At 41.9% G+C, this 12,518-nt stretch overlaps 1 protein-coding gene across 1 annotated transcript in view; it reads right to left on the reverse strand.

Moving 5' to 3' along the window:
• Nucleotides 1-12,518, reverse strand: part of SCP2 (sterol carrier protein 2) — a 35,603-nt gene that overhangs the window by 18,122 nt on the left and 4,963 nt on the right. The window contains exons 3-10 of the mRNA XM_066623559.1: nt 10,934-11,005; nt 8,852-8,983; nt 8,055-8,119; nt 4,547-4,673; nt 3,693-3,756; nt 2,345-2,431; nt 1,737-1,887; nt 111-258 (exon numbers count right to left, since the gene is read on the reverse strand). Coding sequence (XP_066479656.1) covers nt 111-258; nt 1,737-1,887; nt 2,345-2,431; nt 3,693-3,756; nt 4,547-4,673; nt 8,055-8,119; nt 8,852-8,983; nt 10,934-11,005 — 846 coding nt within the window. The remainder of the gene's footprint in view (nt 1-110; nt 259-1,736; nt 1,888-2,344; nt 2,432-3,692; nt 3,757-4,546; nt 4,674-8,054; nt 8,120-8,851; nt 8,984-10,933; nt 11,006-12,518) is intronic.

A 12,518-nucleotide genomic window follows, 5' to 3' on the forward strand; every position in this document is an offset into this window, starting at 1 on the left:
TCCCTCCTTCCTTCCAGGTCAGCTTTGAGCGGTTAATCAGGGACAATTGTGAGACTGATTGTGCACAAAGTGCTTAATATTTTTTAAAGTATTTCTTAATTAAATAATACCTTCAGGACAAAGTCCCAGAGCTTCATAAGTAATTAGTTCATTAGCTGAAAAACAGTCATGAAGTTCAATCACATCCACATCTTCAGGCTTCAGACCCGATTTTGAAAAACAACGATTTGCAGCCGTCTTAGTTAAATCGTAGCCAGCCTATTAACAGTAATATATAGTTATCAATTCAAGTGTGATTGACATCTCAAATATCTTTAAAAATGGCTTCTTTGGAGCTGTAAATTAAGAAAATGCATACATGCACTCAGCTTTATGTTAGACACAATAGCCGCTTTGACTGAAAGAAAAGTGGAATAAAAATATTTTAGATAAAATTAAAAATTGAACATTAGCAACAATGTTAGTAGCATTAACAGGGAATACAAGTGTCCATACATGATCCTCAACAGAGGTTGTAAAATATGAATTCACCTAAGAGATACAGCACATTTGCTTTACAAATGTTCTGTTTAACTTTCATTAAACTTTAAAAAAAAAATCCATACATGCATGGAAATGAACTTCTCCCTGATGGTCTTGTGTGCCCCTTGAAAAACCTCTCTGGAGGATTGGAGCTGGAATTTATAAGGCACAAAGTGCTCCGAGGACATCAACTATTTATACCACCCTTTGTGCTAATGAAAGTGCCTTCCATTCACAGAAATGAAAGTTAGGATACAAGCTATAGAATATTCTTTCAATGTTCATTCCTTTTAAAACACAACATTGTGTTTCTATATTCATTTTCATGTGCTACTTTAGCAAACCAATGTACCCTGCTATCAGGTCTAAAGCATGAATTTACATGTGGACCAATTCATATAATACATGCCTCTATATATTAGATTTTCCCAGCCATAGAGCTCACTCACAGATATGCTGTAGGTGCTCACAAGTATCATTGTACATCATACTTGCAAGTATCCTTTCTTAGACCAGTGTTTCCCAAACTATGGGTCAGGACCCACCATGGGTTGTAAGTCAATTTTTTGTGGGTCACAAAAGGTTTCTGAAATATTAAAAAAAATTTTTGCAAGCACCCTTGCCCAGTTTGCAGAAGAAAACTGCACAGTGGTCAATCTGGATGGAGAAACTATTCTTGAGGCTGGTATGCTAACCTGTGGTATGTGGTAATCTCCACACTCCCAAATTAAAATATCACATTTTCTGATTTTCCCTAGTAATTGGTGTGCCATAGCTCAAATTTAAACCCAGTTTTAGCCTTTTGTCTGGCCTGGTAGTCCCTAACTGCACATATTGCTTTCTAGTTCAGCATTCTGGGTACCCTGGAATGACTATAAAGGGTTGGGGGAAACAGTCCTTGATACCCATTTCTAAAGGGCAGTGTAGCAAATGTCTACAAACAAATACTGTATGTAAGATCTCTAGAAGCCTTGGGAATACAGGACCCAATTATTAATAATACTTTAATAATATTACTAATAAATACAAACATTTATTTCTATAGTACTTTTTTTGTCTAGTATGTGGGTTGTGATAGATTGTCATTTTAAAAAGTGGATCCTGGCACTAAAAAGTTTGGGAAGCACAGTCTTAGACAGTTTCATAACTTATAATGTGTTTACTGAAGGCAAACACCAGCGAATCCAATTGCATAAGTTAAGTGTCAAAGCTACCATTTTAATGCAGCTGTTCTCTTCAAACGTGCTCGGAAAATCAGTAACCAGCTCCTGGGCCACAATTTCAACAGCTTTTGATTCCAACCGATTCTTTTTCACAAACTCTTCACTAGCCAGAACAGCAGCTGCAGCACCATCAGAAGTTGGGCTAGTAGAGAAAAAAAAAAAAAGATTAAGAGTTACATTCGTCTTTTGTTAAATTCTTAAAAAGGAGAGAGGAAGCATACACAACAGATCACTATTTTTGCACAAGGTGCAAGATTAACCACCCATTCAAAACATAAAAGTTAATTACAGTGGGCCCTCCGGATCTGCGAGTTATCAGTTGCAAAGCAAAAAAATGGGAGTTGGTTTGCCCCAGGGATGCTCAGACATGTAGCAAGTGACTAGGAAGTAAAAGAGCTGACAGAGAGCCTGGGACTACTAATCTCCTGAGAAAAAAACCCCCACAGGGCTAGGAGAAGTCAGGCCAAAATTCACACTTTCCGTTCCAATACTATCTGCGTGCTCCTGAGGCACCCACCTCATAACCCACTTCACACTTGGAGCTATGGTGAGGTTAGAATCAGCAGCTGGATGGAACACTATTAAGATGCAGCTCTTACCAACACTGCAGAATTGTCAAGTAATCAGAAATCTTGCGTGCCTGTAACACTTCATCCAAACTGTACTCCTCTTGAAACTGAGAATTCCTTAAAAAAGAAACAAACAGAAAAAGGGACACAAAATGCCATGTTTTAGTACAATATCCACTACATCAGAGCAATCATATCATTTTATGATATACAACCCAATCCTACACAGGAATTGACTGCTGGCCATAGTGCTTTACAATAGCAGAATGAAGTTCCACTTTTACAAAATGGCTGCCAACAGTGCATGGCATGCTCTGCTGGTGGCCATTAGGGTGACAGTGCTCCCCATCTGCCACCAGACCCTGCCGCAGCTGCTAGAGCAGGTAAGACAGTAGGAAGAAGGGGGGAGGAATGCAAGGCAGGGAGGCAGCAGGGCAAGGTGGATCTGGCAGCAAAGGTATTCACTGGATTCTTCCCCTCTGTTCACAGCCCCCCCCCCCCACAGCCTCTTTAGAACATAAGAACAGCCCCACTGGATCAGGCCATAGGCCCATCTAGTCCAGCTTCCTGTATCTCACAGCGGCCCACCAAATGCCCCAGGGAGTACACCAGACAACAAGAAGACCTGCAAGGCCTCCTGGGAATTGTAGTTTAAGAACATAAGAACAGCCCCACTGGATCAGGCCATAGGCCCATCTAGTCCAGCTTCCTGTATCTCACAGCGGCCCACCAAATGCCCCAAGGAGCACACCAGCTAACAAGAGACCTGCATCCTGCAAGTCTTTCCTCAGACTTGCACCAGCTAAAGAGCTGGCACAGGTCTGAAGAGACCAACTGTGGAATGGGAGACTGATGGAGGGGTAAGGGGATCTAAATCTCCTTTCCCCTCTGAAGCCTCTTGATCCACTCCCCTCCCAGTTGGTTATAGTGCACTCCTTTTCAGCATAGCTGCACTGGTGGGGGTGGGAGGGAGAGGAAAGGATTGAGAAATATAGGCAGTCTCCTTTGACTACGAGACATCAAAACAGTCTTGCTGCTCATCTAGCTCAGCATTGTGTTTCCTGTCGCAGCTAACCAGCTGTCCCTAGGTGCTGACAAGGAAGGCACAAAGGCAATAGCCTTCCTTTGATGTTTGTTCACTGTATCATGTATTCAGAGCTATATTGTCTCCATGTGATAATGTCTTGCATTCATCTGTCTTTCAAAGTCTATTGTTTTTCTTTTGGGAAATAGGTCCATCAACAGTTAATGATATCTTAAAAAAACTTTCAAACATTAAAACATTTTAGATGGCTTATTAAAAGTTCACAATTTTCTGCAATGCAAAACTTCTGCTTAGTCTTAAGTGAAGCAATTTTGTAGAAAATACTGTACTCACGGATTATTCGTTGAATGTTTATGATTCTTCCATGCAATTTTGGCAAAGTGTTCTAATTTTGTCCCTAAAACAAACATACAGGCAGACTTAATAGGAGAAGGATACAATTAGTCTTAGATGGAATTGTTATCCTTAAACACCTAGTAAACAGTATTTAATAAGATCTGTTATTTTTCATAAGGCAGTTTTGTTCCGATTCTGGCTAATAAAATCTGCCATTTACTAACCATAGATTCTCTACAACTTGAAGGAATTATCACATATTGTACCAGAAGCAAAAAAGAATAAAAACCAGGTCATATTTTATGGTTAATTGAGTCATGGCAGCCAAATGAATTCACAAGATGTTAATAAAAGCCATGTGCTATATAAAACTTGAATTGTGTGCCTTCCAAAACTGTTGGATTGTATCCAGACTAGTATGACCTAGCTTTTCCCATGTCAATTCCCCTCCAAACCTGCTCCTGAAGATTGGGAGATGCTGGGGGGTGGGGAAGGATGTGTCAAGGGAGAAGGCAAGTGAAGGAAGAATGAAGTCATGGGGAGCCTCAAAGAGAAGCTCTCCTTCCCACACTTGTCCCATACAATCCCAATCCCAAGGATCCCCTTGACTCTCAAGAATGACTAGTGGTAGGCTACCGGGGATTACAGTGGAAAGAAATGCAGGAAAGGCCCCTTCTAAAAGCTTCCTTCCACTCATGTCAGTCTGGATACAACCTTATGTTTCTGCAGGTAGGCTTTCATGAAGCAAGAAACAAATTTGTGCAGCCTTCCCTATAGCATTTCGTAATCTCCCCCTATCATTCAGAAGGCAGAATGATTATGTTCTTTTACAATGGTAATATTTATGTTACCGTATTTCTCCATGTGCTCTCTGCCAGCACTTCCAAAAACCTGTGCAGCAAGTGGTGCAGAGGTTAAGCTGTATTTGTCTGACATCACCTGTACATGCTTGTCCAATGGGGACGTCCTATCCGTGAACTAGAGAGGAAACAGAGCTCAATGTTTTGCACATTACAACACTTAAATCAATGGCATTCAAAGGGAAACAAAACATTCTGAGAATCGTCTCACTGGCTGGCAAACAGGCCTCCCTCAGGTTGCCACAAAGACCATGAAGGGAAAGAGCAATAAGCATTCAGAGTGTAATGTGCTGCCCCCTTTAAGGCTTTAGTTGGCTTTGTTTTGCTTAGGCTGTAGTTACTTTGCCCCAGCCAATATAAGAGTAATGGGACTGCTGAAGAGGGAAATACTGGCCAGCTGATCTGGTTAAGGATTGGGGCTATAAAAGTGTGGAACAGAGGGGAGAGGAGCCTTGCTGTCAGCTGTAAGCAAGCTCTTGGAATAGCTTCTCGTGTGATCTTCCTTTTCTCTAATTCTTGGAACTGTATGGGAATATGTGCTTCTCTATTAATTTTAAATAGCCTTCTTGTAGACAGGTAGCCCAATCCTGAGCTACCCATTGCGCCAGGACTGCTGCAGCACCAAAATGGGAAATAGTACTGCAATTGGGCTACTTGATTCTGCAGAGCCCTTGGGTTGATGCAGAATAAAGAGCCTCTATGTTAGGCCCACAGCCTGATACAGAGACTCTGAATGTGGTGGAGCAGAGCTCCGCTGGTTCTGTTCCACTCCCTTCCGCTGGCATGCCTCCTCCCCACCCTCTTCAGAACAACTCCTCTCCCCTCCCCCTATGCCCCCACCACCTCTCCGTGCTTTATGGCACGTTTGCGACACTCACCACCAGCGGAGCGCCAGTGGTACAAGCTCAGGATTGGGCTCTTAAGCCTGGGGTTTTGAGGTGTTTAATAAAGTGTGATACTTTTCAACTTGTATTAGTTTTTTTGTCGTTTGAAGGAGCTAAACACTCCCCACCCCATCCAACCCTTCTCTTCTTTTCCTTGGACTTGAATTACCCAATGAGGGGAAGGAACTTAAGGTTGGTAGAACCAGGGACAGGTATAGGGCCACAACAAAGAGCAACAAAAATTTTTAGGGCCAATCTACACATTTGGCAGCCAACCTGTGTTGGCTGCCACACACCACTGAGCACACACCACTGAGTAGCTATAAGGAAGGGATGGCCAATCTTTCAACTTTAGGGCTCCAGAACCTTTAACAGCTGTGTAGAAGAGGGAATTGTCATCTGAAATGACAAGCTGCACCTGCTGTAATTCCCTTCTCTACACAGGGAAGAGGAGCCCTAAAGTTGAAAAGTTAGCCACCCCTGCTGTAAGGCAACAGAGTGGGGTGATTTCAAGTAAATGACAATGAGCAGAAGATGCTGCTTCCTAAATCTTCCACTGCTCCCTGACAATCAGCTTTTGTCTCACTAATCCCAATTTCCCCCTTAGTTATGTTCTTCAGAAATCCAAAACAAGCCCAGCCTGGGATGCAAGATGTAATAAAAAGGAGAAAAAGTTTGGGATGGGGGGAAAGCAGTGGATTAAGGGAAAGATTAATACTGCTGCTCCTTCAACCCTTTCTTCATTTATGTCACATTCTCGCCCCACAGCTTAACAATTTTTTGGCAGTGACTATCTATGCTATGAGCCTGCTGCTCTAACATGTAGAGGGCAAGAGTTCTTGGGCACAGTAGAAGGGAGGGGTGCTAACATGTCACAAGCCACACTCTCTCCTACTTGACTAGAGAGAAGATAAGTGGGACAGTGTAGGTGGAAAGAAATATCCATTTTCCCCCCAGCATATTAAATAGCAGTTTGAGTGCTAGGGAACTGCAGTTGTCCTACAATGGACATGACAGCTAAGAGAAAGACCATGGATACCACGGTACTGAATGCACCAACCAGGTAAAAAGTTCCCCTGCAAGATGGCTAAGGATTCCCAGTGCAAAGGAAAAATAGTCAGATAAAGTTTTTCATTTGCTAATAAATGTGCCTTATATGCACATTACAAATTTTTGTAGGTGGTTATGGAATATTGCTTTCAATTGTGCTTCCATATTTCTGCCAAGTAGTGGATACATAAGAGGCATTGTCTCTGTTTTTAAAGTAGGCAAATCTAACTGAATCAACCTTTAACGCAGTGGTACTCAAACTTTTCTGGCCAGTGGCTCCCTTGACCCCCGTGGCTGTTGGCCATGACTCCCCATCACGTTCCTGAGGGCTGGAAGTGACACCATTAAACAGGAAATGGCCAGAAATATTAACTATATTAAATATAATATTATAATATAATTAAATATTAAATATATTTTGAATATATTAATATTAATTATATTAATCATATCATTAAATGCAGATCTTAAAAATATATTAATACACAGCAATATACATGCTTTATAAATGATCAGCTGCTGATCACCGTTGGAGACAGGATGCTGGAGTAGGTAGATTTTGTCTGGTCCAGGAAGACTCATTTTTTAAAACTTTGTAAGCATACCAATAGAATTGTTTTATCAAATGAGCTTTGTGAACAACCAGTCTGACCAACATTACACACACACACCCCTGTGGACCCCAATCCATCTAGTCATTTCTCCCATTCTCCTTGGATAGGATTGAACCCTTTATTAATTTAATGAAATTAAATTTTTCCAGCAGCTGGTGGGGAAAACAAAAATAGACCATGAAAATATATCAGAGCTGATAAGGGTTTGGTTAGGAAGCTGATTTGTCTCCTATACTAGGAGATGCACAGCTCAAGCCTATGCATGCCTACTCAGAAGTAAGTCCCGTTAGAGTCAATGGGGCTTACTCCTAGGAAAGTGCGGATAGGATTGGGCTGGCAATCACTTTATCAATGGCTGATAAGTATTCCCTTCAAATAGCAAGATTCATCACTTTAAAAATACAGCCTTTCCTCTTCAGTCAAACAACAAGATTAATAAATCACTTTAAATACAGTACCCTTTTTCTGCTCCTGGCCAAGTAAAGTGTGTGCTTCTCTCTCTCCCCTCCCCCCCATGGAAACAACTTTCAGGGGTGGGGGAGGAAAGCGGGAAGGTTTGGAGATCGAAAGGGGGAGTGGAAGAGAGAGGGGTTGAAAAGAGAGATTTCACTTTGATGAGAAGCGATCCCAGGCTGGGAACTAGGAACCAAGCAGACAAGGATCAGCGAGGATTAAGTACTGCAAGCCGAGCATGCTCGGAAGATGGTGAGGCGGCGGCAGCCACTCTTGCAGCTGAGCAACTCCTGTTTCTTCTGCTTTAAAAAAAAGCGCAGAGACAGGTAGGCTTGTATTCTGCCCAGGGGTGTGACTGAGATACCCCTCTCTCAGGGGTATCGCTGAGAGAGGACATCCCACGCCTCCCCTTTAAGTTCCTGGCGCCGCCCTAAAGAGCTGCGCCTCACAGTTTGAATAACACTGCTTTAACGCATTAGGAACACCTAAGATACTTACTTTTGGTAAAAGGGGCCCTCTTTCCATCTTCTCAAATCCAAGAGCCAGGACACAATTTGCTAAACCTTAAATATAAGGAATTGAACACTTAGACCTATGCCTCAGTGGTTTTTAAACCCTGAATATACTAATGTAGACACTAAGCCAGACAGGATATCCAATGAGCTGCAGGGATTTTCAAAACATCTGCAGAATGTACCCAGGCGGCACCAAAAACTAGTTTTATTTAACTTGCCTAGAATTTTAAAGGCATCTTATGATGCTGTGCAGAGGATCTGCTTTTCTGCTCCACTTGTTCAGTATTTTCATAAATTTAAAAGGACTCAGTGCCTTAGTGGATACAATGAGGATATTAGTACTTGTAACAAAGCTCCCTTTTTCAGTTGAGACCATAATTAACTTGATTGGGAGGGTGAGGAGAATGGAGGAAGAGCTTCTTAGGTAATTAGTATCTTCATTATTTTTGTCCAAAGATACATGCAGTGCTTAATCTTAAAAAATGGAATTATTCAATGCTGTGTGATGTCAGCAACAAACACCAACCCGCTGTGTGTGTCACTGAGCGGTATTTCACAATAGGCAGTGATGGTTCTCTTGCTAAGCACACCTTTGGCAGCAGAAAAAAGGTAAAACCAATCCTCAGAAGATAATACGTTTATGTAATGGAATAAGTTTATGTAAAAAAAAACCATTTACATTCTGCTCATAAAAAGGGCTCTCTCCTTCCTTAAACAAGTTAAGACTAGAACAGATAGCCTTATGCCTCTGTTCTTTGCAAGGGGTAGTCAACATCTCACCTCCCTGGATTAGTTGTTTGGCCATGAATAGAGCAGTAGATCCAGTGGCACAATTGTTGTTCATGTTGATAACCGGAATGCCCGTCAGCCCCAAACTGTGATAAATAGCTCGCTGACCACATGCTGAATCACCTTTATACAAGAAGATAGGAGGCAGAGTCAAACAGCAGCATAATCTTCTCGAGTAACAGATAATTAGGCCCAAATTTCCAGCACTGGCATAGCAGTGCCAGTGGGGCATGTGCTTTATCCTGCAGTTGGGTGGCACTCACACAGGCCTCCTCAAAGTAAGGGAATGTTTGTTCCTTTTCCTCAGAGCTGCATTGCTCTTACATCGGTGTTGGAAAGTGGGTTAGGATTGTGCCCATAGAAAATGAAAATGTCTCCCGACTCAGAAGCAGGTGTACTGACCTGTTTTTCTCTACTGTAATCTCAATTTTACCAGTAACATTTATCAAAATATACCTGGTCTGTGGAACAACTGGCTGCTGTGCCACATAAGAGAGATGCATTTCCCAGGCACAAAAAGGGAGCAAAGTATTAATTTCAGGAGGAAGAGCCTTTTCAGTCTTTTCATCCAAGTTTATACAGCAGTGTCCAACTTCTTAATCACCAGCTACACGCATAGGTAAAACTGAAGGAAGGGGGCCAAACCGATTTGCCTGTATGATTGTATGTGAAAGCTGTTTATAATTAGGTTTTCCCATCTATTCCCAAAACAAAAATTCTGTTTTGTTTTCAAACACTTCAGTGAAAATGTTAGAGGTTGCCAAGAATTCCAACCCTACTGAAGAATACAGCTTGCAAAGCAGGTATTCTATCTACAACCACAGCAGTACCTTGACTTTCACCCACTTAACTTTCTTTGCTTTGCTCTTTCAGCTGCTTTCAATTATAACCATATCTTAAATTTCATCCACATGCTTTCCTCTTTCACCAGATTTCATCCAACCTTCTATGATGCTTGCAGACATACTTATGTTTATTTTAACTTTATTTAGGTTTTGAACGCATTTGCATATGTTATATAGTTATTTTCATTTTTTGCCAGCCAAAATAAATTTGCAAGCTAAATAAGGCTATGCACTGACATTCATCCTTTTTTACTTGTGTCCATGCTCTGTTCCCTAACCAGACAAAAGTGCAAGGTATTGCTGTGTGGGCATGCCCCTGTATCTGTGGGGGATCCATTCCAGAGACCCCTGCAGATATGGAAACCACAGGTACAGGGGATGCCTGTATTAATGGCAACTCCCTGCACCCTCGTTAATGTTCTTTAAAGGTTTACTGGCAAGTGTTTCTTTAAACAGGGCACTATAAGCATTGTAGCTTCAACTGCTAAGAGAGCAAGCTGTCAGCAGCCTGAATGCCTGATAAAAATAACTTTTACTTCCTGGTTAGTGTTAGGTCTAACTGCTTCCTGTTTAGCATTAGGTCTATTTTTGTCAGGCACTCAGGTCAACCTGCTCTCTTCAAACTATAAGCTTTAACACTTATAGCACCCTGCCTAAAGCAAGAAACACCTATTGGTAAGCCTTTAAGGAATGTTAATGGGTGAGCACTCCCCCTTGATCCATGGAAAACAGAAATCGAAGATACTGGATCAGGAGCTATAGAGACCCGCCTGCGTACTTCAAAGATGGATATAGTGATTTCAGTTTGTCGGTTTCCTCCATAGTATCTGCTATGAGATGAATGCAGATACCCTGTTTCAAGTGGTGTAGCTAGCAGTTAATGTGACAGCTGAGCACTGACTTCTTCGGATTTGCAGAAATTGTGCAAATAGAGATTCACAGTCTTCCTCATTGACAGGGCCGTCACAAGCAAGCTTGAGCTCTAGTGAAAAACTTTTTTAGGGCTCTCCAGCAAGGAAGACTGACTAAAAATCATTACACAGGACAAAAACATATGCAACATAGCTGGGCCCTGGGCCCCCTTCTAGATCACAAGGCCTAGGTAATTTGTACCAGCTTTCTCTTCCCCCCCCCCCTCATTGATGTGCTGGACCAACAAGCAGGCATGAAGAACAGCAGATGAAGATCAAAGCTAGACTCAAGCCCTTAAAGAAATAGCATGACTTACCATAAACATAGCCCACACATGCCTGCTCCACAGCTGTATAAGGAACACCTGCATCAGCAAGAGCTTTCTGACCTAAATACATGCATTGGAAAAAAACCGATTTTAGACATATTCTGTCCCACTATAAGCTTAAATTGAAATTGAGAGAATAAAACAACAAGAGTACAAAATGTTTTAAGATAACAAGTTTCCTGCTCTTTAACCTTGGCTTAACTTAGACAACTTACACAATGTTACAGGCCACTATGTTCCTTTTCTGAGATAAGAAAATGCTGCAGGTTTTGTTAAACAATGAAGAATTGCTTCCTATGTGGCCTGCTTGAGCTGCCACATAAAAAGCAGTATGCTTCAACCCAAAGGGAAAGATCATTTCCAGATTCTCTCTCCTTATACGTCACAGGTTTTCCCAGCAAGACATGCCTCTGAAATATATGCTGCCTCTCAGCATGTGAAGGTTTTGTTTTCCCCATCCACACATATTTAAAAATTAAGCTGTGAAATGTTTACCAAAAATATTCATTGAATGATTTGGATAAACGGATGAAAACTATAAGGCTATATCAAAAATAGGCAACACTGCAAATGAGCTTATGTGTTCTTCAACTGATTAAGGGCCCAATCCTGTCCAATTTTCCAGTGCCAGTGCAATTGTGCCAATGGGGTGTGTGCTGCATCCTGTGGTGGGGAGGCAATCACAGAGGCCTCCTCAAGATAAGGAAATGTTTGTTCCTTCACCTTGGGGTTGCATTGTGGCTGCACCAGTGTTGGAAAGTTGGATAGGATTGGGCCCTAAATGTCCTGCTTCATGTCTCTGGGTCAGATCACACAAGATGTGTGCTGCTCCACACAACACACCTAACTACCCCATGTTACAAATTCACAAGGCTAACATAACACGTGAATGACATGTACCCAGATACAGCCCACACAACACCAGGACTGCTTTAAGCAGTTGTGGCAACCCTTTTTAAAACATTTCTGCCCAAAGTTGCATATACACAACAGGGATCAAATGTGCACAGCTGTGGGCTGGGCAGAAATGGGTTAAGATGCCATCATCACGGAAATGGCAGGCAGCTGAATCTGTGCAACTCTAGGTCACAAACTACATGCATGTTCAGAGCAGAAACTCCTTGCACAGAGCAGCATCTGTGAATTGACTCTCAATCTTCTGGTGCAGCATTCAGGCCAAGGAGACCTCCCCCCCCCCTTTAGAGAATTGAACTACTGTCTTAAACAAGTCTAAAGTCACTCTAATTATTTTAAATTCAACTTTTTATGAGTTTTAGTAAACTATATTTTCATGAGTGTTAGAACACAATATTGGCCCTTTTACAGAACTACTGAACCTGTTTCAACCAAGGCAATATTCCCACACTATTCTTGCCTACTTAGCTAACGCATTAGGGTAGTAGCTTCCAAACTTTGTAGCACTGGCACCCACTTGTTAAAATGACACTCTGTGGGGACCCGCTTAGCTTTATGAGATTGAGGGCGCAATCCTAACCCTTTATGCCAGTGCTTTCCAGCACTGACATAAGGACAATGCAGCTCTGAGGTAAGGGAACAAACATTCCCTTACTTT

The sequence above is a fragment of the Tiliqua scincoides genome, chromosome 4 (genome assembly GCF_035046505.1).
Source record: "Tiliqua scincoides isolate rTilSci1 chromosome 4, rTilSci1.hap2, whole genome shotgun sequence".
NCBI classification, from domain to species: Eukaryota; Metazoa; Chordata; class Lepidosauria; order Squamata; family Scincidae; genus Tiliqua; species Tiliqua scincoides.